Source organism: Canis lupus, chromosome 19 (assembly GCF_048164855.1).
Source record: "Canis lupus baileyi chromosome 19, mCanLup2.hap1, whole genome shotgun sequence".
Taxonomy (NCBI): Eukaryota; Metazoa; Chordata; class Mammalia; order Carnivora; family Canidae; genus Canis; species Canis lupus.
Genome location: NC_132856.1, coordinates 44,336,106 through 44,352,556, shown reverse-complemented (window position 1 = coordinate 44,352,556; position 16,451 = coordinate 44,336,106). Strand labels below are relative to the sequence as shown.

The 16,451-nt window shown below is 55.2% G+C and overlaps 1 protein-coding gene across 1 annotated transcript in view; it reads right to left on the bottom strand.

Moving 5' to 3' along the window:
* Window positions 1-16,451, bottom strand: part of SLC6A20 (solute carrier family 6 member 20) — a 38,279-nt gene that overhangs the window by 8,705 nt on the left and 13,123 nt on the right. The window contains exons 2-7 of the mRNA XM_072786523.1: window positions 14,468-14,608; window positions 12,767-12,858; window positions 8,711-8,938; window positions 5,275-5,385; window positions 4,137-4,378; window positions 3,091-3,253 (exon numbers count right to left, since the gene is read on the bottom strand). Coding sequence (XP_072642624.1) covers window positions 3,091-3,253; window positions 4,137-4,378; window positions 5,275-5,385; window positions 8,711-8,938; window positions 12,767-12,858; window positions 14,468-14,608 — 977 coding nt within the window. The remainder of the gene's footprint in view (window positions 1-3,090; window positions 3,254-4,136; window positions 4,379-5,274; window positions 5,386-8,710; window positions 8,939-12,766; window positions 12,859-14,467; window positions 14,609-16,451) is intronic.

Sequence of the window (16,451 nt, the reverse complement as noted above, 5' to 3'; positions counted from 1 at the left end):
ATCTGCAGCCCGGCCCCTCAGGCTTAGTGGGGCTGGATAGAAGTGGGACCCGTCAGGAGTCCGTGTTGGCAAATGTTCCAAGTCATCTTGGAGTACTGAGCTCCTCTCTCCAGCTCCAACTCACATATGTTCTGGATGAAATACAATAAAACAAGGTTTGGATCATTTCTGCTTCCAGTGTCATGACCACCTAGGTGTTCTGAGTCCTCAGTGGCTGGGAGCCGAGGTGGGCAGGTGGAACCAGAGCAATGGGAGCCAGAATAGTGGGGAGCTGGCCTGGCCAGCGGGCAACCAAAATGACAGGATTGCTCGGTGGCCAGATCCCTGCAGCGATAGCACTGTTGTGGGGATACTGAACTGTGGAAACAGAGCTTGGAGCTCCTGCTTAATGACATACCCTCAAGAGGGATGAAAGAGGTCTTGGGTTCGAGGGTGCCCCCTGGCTATCAGCAGCAGAAGCAAACCCTCCCTGGGGCAAAGCTCCCTTAATTTAGACCTGTAGGACCATCAGAGATGATCAAGCAGTGAGCTTGCAAACAGATGTATAAACCCCAAGATCGGACGCCTGGGTGGCTCAATAATTGAGCATCTGCCTCTGGCTCAGGTTGTGATCCCGAGGTCTGGGATTGAGTCCCACATCGGGCTCCCTGCGGGGAGCCTACTTCTTCCTCTGCCTATGTCTCTGCCTCTCTTTCTGGGTGTCTCATGAATAAATGAACTCTTAAAAAAAAAAAAAAAACGACCCACAGGAAGACAAGCCACTGAGTAAAAAGAGTCAGCAGGAATAATTCCCCCAGAATGGCAGAGGTTGGATTGGCAGATTCAGAACATAAGTCAGCTCTGTGGCATACTGATGAGCACAGTGGGATTCTCCAGCTCTGGGTGCAGACATCAGGGGTGATCATTTGTAGAGAATTCACAAACGGTAACAAAACCTGCTAACGTTGGCTTGCTTTTTATCATTATTATGAGCCCACACATCCTCCACAATGTCAGGGATAGCTATGTGTACGACACTTCCAAAGACACAAAAGGCAAAATTGCCAAGATAAACATATCAGAAGAAGCTACTAGAATGAAAAGCAAATTTGAGGGAGAAAAAAATCGTGTCCAACAAATTACTGAACCAAAAGGCTCCACCGGCAGCTAAATACCACTTGCAGCTGAAAAGAAAATTAGTGATCTGGGAGGTGTATCCCAGGAATGAATCCATAATGAAGAAAAGAAAAGAAGGTGGGAAAACATAAAAGAGAAATGAGGGGACATGCAGGGAGGGATGAGAAGATGTAGAAGGAACTCTGGACAGAGAAGAGAGACAGAAGTATAGGTGACGAGTAAGAGGTAACAGGTATTAATTTCCCAGAACTGGTAAGATACACGGATCCGTGGATCCAGGAAGCCCAACCATGCCCAAACCCACATTGCATAAATAAAAATACACTCGTGCTTAGATAGCAGAGGGCAGAGTCCAAGGAAAGGGGACAGAGAAATCAGAGAGAGCGCTGAGAGCCAGAGGGCTTTGAAGAAGGACAGGACATTATAAGAGCCTCCATGGAAGCCAGAATCACATGGCAAATATCTCCGAAGTGTGGAGAGAAGATCACTGTGAACCTGGAATGTTCTATGTAGGAGAAACTGTCTTTAAAAAGAGGGGCTGAAAAAAATAAAAAATAAAAAATAAAAAATAAAAAATAAAAAGAGGGGCTGAATATAGACATTTGCATATAGACAAAACCTGAGGCAATGCATCATCAAGGAGCAGGTGCCGTGCACCGGGAACTAATATAGCACTATATGCTAATTATACTGGAATTAAAATTAAAAGAAAAAAAAACCTGCTATAAAGGGATGCATTTTAAGGGAGGATAAAAAATACCAGAAGATGTCTGGGTGCCAAAGGAAATGGTGAGCAAGTAAAATGGCAAACGTGCAGGGAAGGGTAGACACAGTCGTATGAAATGACACCTGGGGCAGCCTGGGTGGCTCAGCGGTTCAGCGCCACCTTCGGCCCAGGGTGTGATCCTGGAGACCCGGGATCAAGTCCCACGTCGGGCTCCCTGCATGGAGCCTGCTTCTCCCTCTGCCTGTGTCTCTGCCTCTCTCTGTGTGTCTCTCATGAATAAATAAATAAAATTTAAAAACAGCAACAACAACATTTGTATCCAGCTTACAGGCTCAAAAGGACAGAGCCGGACACAGACGGTATTTGAAACCAGAGGGATGAGATGAACGTGCTCTACAGTCCTTGTTCTGTTTGGGTGGGACGTCAAGATCTTGTTGAACCTTAGGTGTTGTTAAGTTAAATGTGCATGGGACAAATTCGAGAGAAGAAATTCGCTAGATCAGCTCCAAATAGCAGAGAATAAAGCAGCAGGCGGGGAGGGGGCAGGGGGAACAGAGGGTAAAAACAGGAACAAACGTATAACAAGACAGTCTGAATAAATCAGCAACCACATAATTCTTGGACACTGAGCCAAGCTCAGATGTAAGTGCGGAAAACTCTCAGGGGCCCTAAACAAAAAGGAATTTTGAAATGAAAACACCCACCAGGAGCTGAGGCCCCAAGGGGAGGGATTGAGGCCTCAGAGGCGGGGGCTGGGGGTCAGGCCGGTGTGCACGCAGTTGGCTGCCTACTGCATGCAATGAGCTGATCAATGACAGGGATGCCAACCGAATGCCCGAGAAGGTGGCCCATACTGACAGGTGCTGGTAGACAAGCCACGGGAGAAGGAGCTCCGGGCCCCTATGTTACCAGTTGCTGTGCTTTAAGCTGTTTAGCTACACACTTGGCTGAGGAACCAGACACCGCTCTCCACGGCTTCCACAAGAACGCACGTGATCCCAGCATGAAGGCCACAGAAGCAGCTACAGGCCGGGGGTCCTCGACTACGGCACCCACTGACCCAGTCACTTGCAAAGAAGCTGCTGCTACATCGCATGAAAAGCATCTGGGAAATAACACATGGGTTTGACACTAAGGCTGCCTCGAGAATCTTCCTTGGCTTGTGCTTTGTTGTGGGAGGCTCTCAAAGGTCCCTGTGGGCGGCTCTCCGAGGAGCGAAGCAAGCCGAGACCCCGCCCGCAGCTTACCGTGGCCAGCTCTGATTGCAAGCTGCAGTTTTTAATTTGTGGGAGCACCTCGCTGTATTTGCTGGGGAAGGCAGACGCCAGGTAGCTCTTCACCTGCTCCAGGTTGCTGGGTGTCAAAAAGCCATCTTCAAGGTCAAAAGAATTGGTGAGCAGCAGAATCACCCTACAGGGCAGAGCACCAGATGGACCTTCGCTGGTTAGCAAGGCCTTTGTCACTGAACCCCCTTGAAGCCTGGGTGCCGGGGGTTCCTCCCCATCCGATGGGGCGAGGTCTCTCCAGCAAAGGGAATCTGTTGATCGGTAACCTTTAAAGTCTGGGGTGATTTTGAACAGCTTTGGAAGAGACTCGAGCAGGACCAGAAATGAGAAACCAACCCGCACCCCTCAGCCACCTTCACCTCTGGGCCGACACTGTCCCGACAGAATGTGATGGGGGGGATGCCCTACCCCCGCGCCGTCCTGTGGGGCCCCCAGGGACCCATGAGCGCTTGAATTGGTGAGTCTCACCGAGAAAACCACTTGAGTTCATTTACATTTAAATGGAAATCAGTTTCAACAAAAATTTAATTCATCGACTTAACTAAGATCACAACTGCTTCGATTCATTAAAATTGAATCAACGAATTTAATGAAGTGAATTTTTAAAGATCACTTCATGATGTCAATCAATCTCCATTTAAATCTGTAGGTAGCCACTTGTGGCCAGTGACTCACTCCCGTGTGGGACAGTGATGGACATGGATGAGGTTTGTCGAGTTTTGGGTAAGGGGGGGCAGGGAGTGAGTTCTGGGACCTCCATGGCTCACCCAGAGAGCACTTGATGGGCTAGAAGAAACTACGTACGGTTTGTCTGTTGAACTGCCCTCAGTCCCCAGGCGGGGTGCCCAGGTTGGGGCCCCAGGTGGAGGGCTGTGAAGCTGGTGGCCTTTGCCCCTGCCCCCTTGCCTTCCCGGCACCCATCTCTTCCCAGGCAGACCTGGGAGCTTGGGGGAACGCACCCCCCAACCTGAGGCCCAGGGCTCCTGGGGTGGCCGGGCTGGGCTTACTTGTCCAGGCAGCTCTCGTAGTTGAAGGTGGCTTTGAAGCCATAGATGGAGAAGGTCACGATGCTGGCGAAGATGGAGGTGGAGCTGTTGATGAGGGACACGATGATGGCGTGCTTCTGGCAGTTGTTGGACGGCTGGTTGTAGCTGGCGAAGGCGATCAGGCTGCCGAAGCCCAGGCCCAGGGAGAAGAAGATCTGGGTGGCCGCGTTGATCCAGGCCTTGGGGTTGGCCAGCTGCTCCAACTGCAAGCCCACAGGGGACGGGGCCAGTGAGCCACCTCTGTGACCGACGGGCAGGGGCAGGAGGTGCAGAAAGGGGACCGAGAGGGCGTGCCAGGGGCCTGGGGCCACAGCCCAGCTCTCCTGGTCCGCTCCCCAGCAGCTGAAGCGCACGCATCACTCAGGCCCGATGCTCCCCAGCGCCTTTCCCAGCCGACGTGTGCAATTGCAAGAAGCGGAGTGAAGTCATTTAAACGGGTGCCGAGCCCCTGACCGTGAGCAGCGGGCCTGCGCCTGGAGGGACGGAGGTGGTGCGGCCTGCTCTGGAGGTCTCGGTCTGGGTTGATGCTGGGGGCCATGTGGAATGTGGGGAGCATTCGGGGTGGGGGGGTGCTGCCCCCACAGCCATTTTGTTTCTAGGGGTCGGATTTGCTAAATGAAGAGCTCCTTTGTCCCAAAGGCAACAGTGCCCCCGCCTCTGTCTCCACACCCCCTGCTGCTGGATGAGCGTTGGCTGTGGGGTGCCGGGGAGCACAGAATACCCTGCGGAGTGTGGATTCTTCCCTGTAGGGAAGGGGTACGTGGAGGTGCACAGCCAGGAAAGACAGGTGGTTGGGGGATGAATCATGTAGTCCACAGGCTGCCAGGAGGGTGCGAGCTGAGAGTGGATGGGCCAGGAGACCAGACTTGAGGCTGTGGTAGTGGTCGGTTGGGGCTCAGGGAGGACAAGGAGGAGGAGTCAACAAAAGAGTCAGTGCCCCAGAATGAACGGGGTTTGGGGCCGGCCTGGTTGAGGTCACCCAGCGCCCATGGGCAATCTCTGCTGCCCCAGCCTGGTGGGCTCCCACCCACCTCCCAGGGTCTTCCCCTCTTTCCACCCATCCTGGAATATGGCAGGTCCCCTTCCCTCCAGCCGGTACCTTGGGGGTGAACATGTAGGCCAGGCCGTTGGTGGCTCCGTGGAGCGTGAGGCCCCTGACCAGGTAGATGAGGAGCACGCAGTAAGGCAGCGACGCGGTGAAGTACACCACCTGCGGGCACCAGGGGGCACCAGAGGGCAGAGTCAGCCTCGGAGACGCGGGACCACGGGCCCCCTTGGTCCCTGGGACAGACCCCTGGTCCCCATGGAGCACACGGCACCGTCCTGGGCGTTCGGGCTACGACGGCTGGAAAGGCATGGCCACAGGCTCTGAGTTTGGGCTGGGGAGCTGGGGTGCTGGCATGCATTTCCCCGCCTCCGTAACCGCCAGGCAACCTGCTTCCTAGACCAGAGGAAACTGGGTCGAGGCCTCTACCTCCCACCCTCCCTGCACCCGGGCTCTACTGCAGAAAGGATTTGGGGATACCTAGGGCATTGCTAGTTTTAATTGCTAGAAGAGAGACAATGTGAGCGATCCAGGAAGTTGAGCCCAAAGCGAAAGCCCACAAGATGTGTGTGTGTGGGGGGAGGGGCTGGACCGTTTGGGAACCAGATTCCTTCCCCATCCAGCTTCCTAGTGGCCCCCATGCAGCAGAAAGCACCATCACCTACACCATTTATGGCGTCTTTAAAGAGAAAAAGAAACTCAGGGCCTTGGATCAAGGGCACGTGTCTCCAGAACTGAGACCAGGGAGAAGCTTGGGCATGAGGGCTCGTGAAGGAAAAGTGGTGATGGTGGTGTGGGGATGGTGTCCCTATCAGAAATATGTCTGAAATTCAACAATCTGAGCTTGTTTTTTTTTGTTTTTTTTTGTTTTTTTATAAAAGGCTTCACTCTTGCAGGCTTTAAAGCTGCACATAAATGGAATTTTTGGTCAATCAGGTCTTCTCGGGAACCCTGGGTGGCGCAGCGGTTTAGCGCCTGCCTTTGGCCTGGAGCGCAATCCTGGAGACCCGGGATCAAATCCCACGTTGGGCTCTCGGTGCATGGAGCCTGCTTCTCCCTCTGCCTATGTCTCTGCCTCTCTCTCTCTCTGTGACTATCATAAATAAATAAAAAATTTTTAAAAAATGGGTTGTTGGATAAATGGGTCAAAGCAACAGTCCTAATTATAAAAAAAAAAAAAAATCAGGTCTTCTCTTCCTTCTTTTTTTTTTTTTTTTTTTTTTTAGGTCTTCTCTTCCTGCTGACATGCATCACAAGCTCAGTGGCATTTTATCCTTGGTTTTTGTGGTAGTTTCGGCAGTCTCGTACTTTGGTTCTGCTAACTCTCACTCTTCCACTGCCTTCAAATAGGGACCTCCAAGTGCACGCGTGCCTGTCCAGGACCAGCGTCTTTCCTCTATGTCGACTTGGATGTGCACCAGAGCCTCTTTACGTAAAGCACAGAAATACTTTGCAAAATTCTATCCTGCGAGATAGAATTGCTTGAAGGTTGGGTCCTCATGTGGGACATCTGGTTGGAGGCCCACGTCCAGATGGGCTTGGATGGGATCGCACTCAGCCCTCCATTCCTACTGAGGTGTGGCACCATCATCCTGGAAATTCCCAAGGCCACCAGAAGAGCGGTCGTGCCCTCTCACCCCAGGCACACAGGCAGAGGTGGGGCCTGCCTGTTATCATTGGTTCTTTTTTTTTTTTTTTTATCATTGGTTCTTTACTGAGGTCATCATAACTTGAGAAGAGTCATCAATCCAGCTGACTTGACAAGAAAATAAACCAGGAGTGACATGGAGACAGATGAGGGCAAGGACATCTGGCCAATGAGCTAAAGAGGGGTGACCAATGTCCATAACCAGTGGACACATAGGGGGCACTGAGAGCAGGCCCTTGGGGCTTCCTTCCTTCCCCTTAGGTCTGTAAGTTTCCTGGCAGGCTCTCTGGGCTCATTTCTCCTCATCAGGGAAGTCAGACATGTGACCCAGTCTACATCGTTGGGAGGAACCATTTCTGACCAGTCCACAACAACTCTTGGTGGTGGTGGGAGGGGGAGCGGATATTCTAAGAGAAGAGGTGAGGAAATACCACACAGTTTTTAACAGGATTGCTGCCCATACATAAAGCTATTGGGGGCACTTCTGTCTTGGAGAGAGGGTATGGCTTGAGTAGAGGAAATAGTAAGAATAAATAAGAATTCATGGCATGACATGACCTCATTTCGCACATTTATAAATGATCTAGAAAAGAGGGCCTCGTCACATGTCGAAGCTTACAGATGCTGACCTCAGATCTTTTGTCACGTTCATTAGAATCAAGCAAAGACAAATTGCAAAAAACATTTTTTTTTTTTACGAGCATAAAGTATGAGCCAAGCTTCAAGATGGTGGCCATGGGATGAGCATGGTGCTGGGGTCAAGTATCACGAGGAGTTCTGGTCTCGCTGCCTCAAGAGAAACACGGTGGGGCTGGAGGAGGCGACTCAGGTGGTCAGGAGGGTGAGGACAGGTGGCCTCTTAGGATCTTCTGAGGGGAACAGTTGGGGTGAATTATGTCATAAAAGGTGTGGAGAGAGCAAATAAGAGGTAGCATATCAGACCAGGATGGATGATGGGGAGTCTCAAGAGCAAAGCTGGGTCTACCCTGGCTCTGCCCTTGCTGGTAGGTGCCCTTGGGCAGGTCCCGTTTTCCCTCTACGCTCCAGTGGGTGGGATAATGAACTCTACTGTGAAGGGCTCCTGCAAGAGGGAACAAGGTGCATGCCTGACCCCCCGGGGATGAGCTAGGAGGAGTGACCACGTATGAGGCAGGGCACGCCCCGGGCGGCCAGGCATCTGCTGCAGATCCACAGAGCTGGCAGATGCTAGAGACATTGCAGGAAGACTGTCTCCATGGGGGCAGATTAAAGAGCATCTCAGCCCCTGCGGGAGTCTAAGCCTGGGAACACACCAGGGACACACCAGGTCTATAAATCAGGCCTGACAGCTCCGCGGGGTCAGTGACAGCAGCTTAGAGCAAAGGTTCTTGGACTCAGCGGCAGATTAGATTAGATTAGAATCACCCGTGGGAGCTTTTAACTACCCGATGCCCAGGTCCCTTCCCATACCGATTGCTCCAGGACCTCCCGGGGAAGACTGAGACCCCAGAGTTTTAGAAGCTCTCCGCATGTCACTGACGTGCAGCTGAATTGGAGAGCCAGCGGCTAGGGGGTCTTGGGGACATCTCCAGCCCAGGGAAAACTCGCTGTTGAGTTGCTCGGTGCCACTTGGGTGGCACGGATTTGGGGCTGGCGGGCACAGACCTGCTCATCCCTTTAGGTAGCTGGGAGAGTCCTCATTTCAAGACCACAACTTGGCGCGGCACTGGCCATGTCGCCTAGGAGTGACTCGTGCCAGCGATGCTGTCGGCACCCTGTTCCCCAGCACGGCTTCCGCCCCTCGAGTGCGGGAGGCAGCCCCGTGGCACTGCCCGGGCCCCGGGGGAGGCTCTGCGGTCCCACCTTGCCGGTGGACTCGGTGCCCCGCAGGATGCACAAGTACACGACGAGCCAGGCCAGCACGAGGCAGAGCGCCGGCTCCCACTGCACGCGCCCGCTGTCCTGGATGGACGGGGAGATGTTGAGGGTCTTCCTGTACCAGAAGTACTGCGTGGAGGACGCCTTCTCACACTCCTCGTCGTAGCCCGTGCGGTTGTGGTTCAGCGGGCACACGGACCACGGCAGGGGATCCTTTGGGATCAAAAGAAGCATTACACGGACAGGTGAGGGCAGAGGCCGAAGAGCAGGGTGGGGAGGATGGGCACGGCCCCGATGGGAGGGTGCTGGTCCCCAAAGCACAGGGGCCCGAGTACCTGAAGGCAGACAGGGAATGGGAGGGTTGGTCAGGGGCACGGATGGGGTGTGGGGTCGGGGGGAGAGGTGGGCAGAGGGCTCCACACACAGTGCCACCCTACAGGTGTTCGTTGAGGATGACCTCGCTGTATCATGGGTCCAAAGCCTGGATCAAAAGGACAATGGCCAGGCCATCTCTGCGAGCAGAACCCACAATGTCTGCAGCAAGGAGCCCAGGGGGGCTCCAACCACCACGTCTGCAGTAACCACCCCACGTCTGCAGTGGGGGGAGGGGGCAGGCCCTGGTCAGGGACCGTCAGCTTCCCTCACTTGTGTGCTCCCCAGCTCCAGACCAACCGGGGAAGGCCAAAGATGCTCCCCTCATCACGTGGCTAGCACACCCACCGTCTCCCACACCTTCCAATTGGGGCACACTGGGAGCCTTCCCTCTGCCCCACACTTGCCCACCCCTCTGCCTGCCCCGGGGTCTGTGCCAAAGGCAAGTGGTAGGGAGCTCCGGATAAATAGCATTTGGGTGGACTCTGCCTATTTCCACACATTCCTAGCAAGTCCTGGCTTGAATAAGACTTGGGTCCTGCCCTCACTAAATGGTGGTGGAGACAGGCATCTCCCACGAGGGACTCTGGGTTTAAAGAGTCAGGTGGGGATGAGGCGCAGCCTCCCTGCAGCCTTCTTGTGCCCCTAAGGTGGAGTCTGGCACCGCTGACTTCGTTTGAGCCTGGGTCAAGCTATACCTGAAGCAATGCCACTCCCGGACTCTGCAGATGGAGCTAGGAAGAGCCTCTGCTGCTTCAGCTGGTTTGAACTGGGTTCTCCGTCACTTTGGAACACAGGAGCCTAAGGATGTGTGTGCCCAAGGACTGTTGCCCAAGGCCAAGTGCTCATACAGGTACGAGCTGAAGGAGGGAGGGCAGTGGATTTAATTCTGGCTCCGGAGTGGGCAGGGGGTGGGTTAGGAGTCCCACCTCTGCTCCACCAGGCCCCTTATGTCAGGGTCCCATAAGCTCAGATTTCATTCGACAAAAGTTCTCCATGGACAGAAGCAAGTCCTCACCCGCTGGGTTCCATCTGTGCATTTCATAGGAAGCAGATGCCACCCGAGGGGCCAGGCCGCTCTGCCAGCGAGCAGCTGGAGCTCAGGTTTGAGTCCACCTGGAAAATGCTCCAGGGGACACCGTGTGGGTGGGACCCTGGCAGCAATCGGTGGTCTTCGCCCGTTGGAATAAGTGGGTTTCCAGCTTCAATGTGGAATTACTTCCAAAGACAGCCACCAATGGTTCCTTCCATTGAAAAGTGGCATCTATGGCCCCTCCCCGTGACTCCCGGCTGCCTGGGATTTGCTTTGACCGGGAGAATGCAGCGAAATGGGGACACCTGGGTGGCTCAGCAGTTAAGCATCTGCCTTCGGCCCAGGGCGTAATCCTGGAGACCCGGGATCCAGTCCCATGTCGGACTCCCTGCATGGAGCCTGCTTCTCCCTCTGCCTATGTCTCTGCCTCTCTCTGTGTGTGTCTCTCATGAATGAATAAATAAAATCTTAAAAAAAAGAAAAGAAAAGAAAAGAAAATGCGGGGAAGTGATGCCCTGCTCTTTCCTGGCCGGGGCTTCCTGGGGCCTTGTGGCAGTCATTGTGGCCCGCCTGGAAACCGGCTGATGTAAAGATCTTCGGGCCACACTGCTGAGTGACAGGGACTCATGGAGGGAATGACTATGCGGAGCCAACTGATGAGGTGCGGGCCACAGCCAGCTCCACTCCCCAGGCAGGTGGGAGGGTCCCTTGTGGGCCTGGAGCCCAGTGGAGCTACCCAGCCTACAGGCCCTTGGCCATTCAGCCGGCCTGTGTGGGACTGACTGGTCCCCCCACCGCTGGACCACTGCTGAGGCAGCCTGGCCCGGCCTGGTTTCAGCCTTGGCTACGGGATTGAATCCCCTGGGGGAAGGGACGCTTTAAAAAATATTTAAAAAATACGGTGCCCAGGCTGCACCCCCTGGGACTCTGGTTTCATTGGTCTGGGGTGGGGCCTGGGCATGGGAGTTTTGAGCACTCCCTGGGGGATCCCAGTGCAGAGCCAGGGTGAAGAGGCTTTAGCATGTATGTAAGGGTTGATTAACCTGCCCATTTCCAGGTACCCGGCCTCCCCTCCTCTGTCTGAATGAGTGGGTCAGGCTGGGGTCATTGCATCTGCATTTCTATTAGCTTCCCCCCACCCCCACTCCCCCCACCCCCGCCCGGCTGCTACCCCCCCCACTCCACCCCCACCCCCGCCCCGGGGTGGGGGGGAAGGTTAGACAGGAAGCTGGGAAGACTGCCTGGTAGTGGGATAGACAAGAGCGTGGCCCCTGAGGCCAAGCTCCCAGCTACTCAGCTCCCCTCTGCCTCAGGCACTCCAGGGCACCCCACATCACAGGGCCGTGGTGATGGTTCCTAGGTGATTGATTCTAACGTGCTTGCAACTATGCCTGGCTCAGAGCAAGTGTGAGTGAGTGCCTACTGCTCATACCATCCCTGCCCGTGCGTGAACACACAAGAGGTCTCCAGAGCACAGGGAGTGAAGGGGAAGTCCATGCGCCCATGAAGGATGGAACGAATGGACCATTAAGTGATTTTCAGGAATTGCTGGTCCTCATACTTTGGAGAGTTAGAAAAATGTGTCTCATTTCTTGTTTTCACACTATGGAACATGGTCAAACTATTCTGATTTTGCAAAAACAGGACACGTTGCTTCCATCTTTGGAAAACTGTCTTTATACAGATCTGTAACACTGGTGATGTGTCTGGCAACCATTATTTGGGGGTGCTGTTGTGCAGTGCACAACCTGCCCGACTGCACATGACAGCTCCACGCAGAGGAGGAGGAAAGGTCACTGGAGTGAAGAATAAGGGCCGCTGCTATTTCTACCCAGAAGGGGGAAGAGAGGCAGGGCTGTGGAGTCAGGGAGAAGATGAGGGGCTGCAACTAAGCTCAGAGCAGAGAGTCCTTCCTGTCAGGGACATACACAGGGCATTTTTCAGTGGAGGGACCCGGGTAGGGCTGACTGGGTAGCCAGAGTCGGGCGTGGATGTGGCATCTTCCCAGTGACAATGCCAAGTCCCCGTCATTGAGGTCATTCCTCCAAGCATTCCTGGGGGTGCCAAAGAGTCAAGGCTGTGCCCAAGTGTTCCAGAGAGTGGCCTCACAGGTTGGGGGACCCCACGGTCCATGGCCAGCCCTGCCTTGCTTTGGAGGACAGTGTGTATCCTGTGGAGGCCTGGTTCAGGGGCAAGGGCGTGGCACCTGCTCAGTGACCTTCTGTCTGAGACAGAGGGGGGTGCTGGAGGGCCAGAGGGGGCAGTAGGCAGGGCCCCCCCCCCCCCCCCCCCCGAGAGTGAGGGCGGGCGCGGAGGAAAGGCAGTGAGGAGGGGCGGCCTCCCCCTGGCTGGCTGGCTTGGAGGAATCCCATTGGCTGTCTCCATGGTTTCTGGGGGAGGAGGTGCTCAATATTTGCTGCTGGTGGGGGGGGTGGGGGTCACATCTTTCAGAGAGAACCCGGGGGAATCTAGAAAGCTGCTCCCCAGAAAAAATGGACACACGTGCATGCACACACAAAGGCCGGGGCGGCGGATGCGAGGTCTACACGCCCACTGTGGGGTTCGGGGTGCTCGGCGTGCCCCCAGCCCGAGGCCGCCACCCCCAATCTTCATCCCCCTTGGGGGCGGCCGCTCACCTGGAAGGAGTGGAAGAGGTACCAGAAGGCCCAGGCGTTGATGATGTTGTAGTAGGTGGCGAGGAAGAAGGACGCCACCACGCTGGCGAGGCCTGTGAGGGGCACAGGGGCGCTGAGGCCTGCCCGCAGCCCCGGCCCCGCCAGCCACTCCCCATCTTGGCAACACCCCGGGCCCAGGTGCTGTGCTGAGTACTTGAGGTGCTTCAGGTCTTCCCGACAACGTCGTGGCGGGGGTGTCACTGCCTCCACTTCCCAGGGCAGAAACGAGGTGCAGAGGCTGCCCCAGGGCGCTCAGCTCTTAGCGGCAGGAGGGCGCTTAGACCCGAGCGGAGAGGCAGGCTGCCCGCCAATGCCACCTGGGGCTGGAGTCGCAGACGGTCCCCCGCGGCTTCCCTCAAGTGGGGTCGCATGTGCCCAGCCCTGCCTGGTGGTGGGGGGCGCGGGGGCCTGGGGAGTGGAGGGGACGGGTCTGCCCCAAGCCGGCCAGCCTGCAGGGGGGCGGGAGCGCGCAGCCAGCCCACGCGAGCCACTGTGTGCATCGTGGCGCAGCCCACCCCCTGGGACCCGCGTGGGTGGCGGGCCTTGGGCCGTGGGGGGCGGGGGGCATTCACACCACCGGCATCAGTAAATGCCCCGGCCCGGCCCTGCCTCCCCCTCGTTGGGTGAGAGCCGGTGGTTAAACATTCGCCAGCACCCCTGCTTGGCGCAAACATCTGGTATCTTCCCTCTTGGCAGCAAATGCCACCTCGGAGAAGCCCTCTGTGATCCATCGCTTGGGCAGGTTGCAAAACCACACACCTCCTTGTTAAAGATTAACAGCCCTGCGAGATGAGGAGGCAGCGCGGGGCTGGGGGGGCGGCTCGGGAGGATTTGGGAGGCCACGGATGCGTTCCTTCTGCCTCGGAGACTAAACCCCGAACCGGTTTACGCTGTCCGCGCTCCTGAAACCCCATTTGGCTTCCCTGCCCGCCTTCCCGCCTGCAGGTGGAGGGTTGAGCAGAAGAGACCGTGGCCAAGGCTGGCCAAAGGTCCTCCTGCTCACAGGCAGCCCTGGAACGTGAGGGTTGCGCAGGGCAGGTTAACCATCTCCCAGAGGTGCCGGGGACGCCAGCTCCAAGTCACCGGGGGGCGGGGGGTGCACCGTGGTGCCCTGCTTACAACCCATGTGCCTCTGCTTGCACGCACTGGAGATCTTGACAGCGCCCCACGGCCTCGCAGTGGTGTGACAAAGATTGCATGGGCTCATGTGCATCTGTCGTGCGGGCTGGCACCTGGCACATAGTAGGTGCTCACCGAGAGGGAGGTGTTGTTAGTAATAATTAGCAGGGAGCACTTAGGGGAGTTCCCTGAATGGTAGCTGGCTGGCACACTGACTTCTAGCTCCTTGGTTGGGCAGCTAGCTCCCTCTTACAGAAGAGCAAACTGAGGCCCAGAGAAGAGAAGCATGGCGACCTCAGCTCCCCAGCGGGTGTGTGTCCCCTTCTCACTGCCATGTGGGTAAGAAATCCAGCCCCTCTCAGCTGACATTCTGTGGCACCCCCTCCTCGGCCGTGTGTCCACCCATTCAAGGGCTCTCTCTTAGGCCTTGTGCTCACTCCTTGCTCCAGCTGTTCCGCCAATGGGCCTCCCACCCAACCCCCCGCTGTCCGGGATACGGCAGGGGGTCTCCAGGTGGGCAAGGACTGGAGAGTACCCACTTACCAACACCACTAAGGTAGGGGCTGATGGTCCTCCAGGCACCGATGCTGCCCTGCCGCATGCGCTGCCCCACCGCCAGTTCCAGGTACAGCAGAGGCATGCCCTCTACAAAAAGCATGATGATGTAGGGCACCAGGAAGCTGCCTGTGGGTGTCCAGAGCCAAGACCGGGCCATCACTGATGGGTTTTACTCGAGCCCACATGACCTCCACACACTTGTCCTTCCATCCACCCTCCCTTCTTTCCTTCAGTCTTTCCATGTGTCCATTCATACCTCTGCTTTCCCACCCATCCTCTCACCTTTCCATCCATCCTCCATCCTTCTGCCTTCACCCTCTTCCTCCTTGTTCCACAACGCACTGTTCCTTCATTCCTCTCACCTGTCATTCATCCATCCGTATTCTTCCATTCGTTCATCCATCCACCCACCTATCCATCCACCCATGCATCCCACCATCCACCCTTCCAACCATCCACCTATCCATCCACCCATCCATCCAACCAACCACCCTTCCAACCATCCATCTATCCATCATCCATCCATCCATCTATCCATTCATCCACCCAACCATCCACACATCTAGCCATCCATTTACCCATCCAAATAGCCACTGGTCCACCCATCCATCTAGCCATTCATCCATCCATCCACCCGAGTACCCACTCATACATACATCCACAGATCAACAGAACCATTCTTCCATCCATTGATCTATCCATCCATGCATCCATCCATCCATGCATCCATCCATCCATGCATCCATCCATCCATGTATCCTTTTATCTTTCATTTATCCATCTGTTCATCTATCTATCCATGGATGACATGTGAACTTGTCAGTTAAAATGTTCAAATACTTCCATCCTGAATGATCAACTGCCACCGTTCCAAGCCCCTTGAGTGCCTTCCTCAATGCCTCAGCTGCCCCAGCTCCTCTGCCAGAAACCCTGGTCCATCTTATGTTGTACCAACCAATGACATAGGCAGGGGCTTGGTGTGTATGTGTTGGTCTCTAACAGACCGAGCCTAGGTCACCATTTTTTCAGAGCACCTCTACTGTGTGTGTATCTGTTTTATACAGTGGCCTTCAGCCTAAAATTTTATTTTTTTTTTATTTTTTTATTTTTTTTAATTTTTATTTATTTATGATAGTCACAGAGAGAGAGAGAGAGAGGCAGAGACACAGGCAGAGGGAGAAGCAGGCTCCATGCAGGGAGCCCGATGTGGGATTCGATCCCGGGTCTCCAGGATCGCGCCCTAGGCCGAAGGCAGGCGCCAAACCGCTGCGCCACCTAGGGATCCCAGATTTTATTTTATTTGGATAAAGAGTACAATGTCTAACACACATTTAAAACCCGCTGGTTCCTGAGGAGCCACCCACAAACAAGTTCCTGTGATGATGGTGGGGAGCCAGGCAGTATGGATGGAGCTATAGAAGCCCTCTCCATTGCTGACACCTGGACAGAGGGTCAGAGGTGGGCAGCCTGCTGGGTGGGGGGCTCCCTCCACTCCTGCCCTGCAGAGCACTGCCCTGCTTCTTCTCCCGTGAGCCCCACCCCTCCTTCCCTCCTTCTCTGAAGCCCCGCTCATCCTCCCCCCTCCCCCCCAGCTCCTTGGCAGTGGACCTGAGAAAAGGTCCAGGAGGAGAAGAGGGCAGGACTCCGGATTAAAATAAAACCCTGACACTACAGCTGTAGGGGTTAAGGGCTGGTTATAGAAGGAATTCATTCCAAAAATGTTCAGGTAAACGTGCTTACGTAAACATCTAATATTTACAAGGATGCCTCCACTGAATATATGGGCGGCCTCAGAGCCCACTTTTCTCCCCCGGCAGGATCTCACAAACCCTCTTCTGACCACAACCTGTACATGTGCATCACCCCTCTAGTAGCTGCTCAGTATTTCACTAGGTAAACACACCCAGACTCCTTTCATCTGTCCTTGGACACTTAGCTGTAGCCAGTGTCCTCTCATCCTAAATAGAGC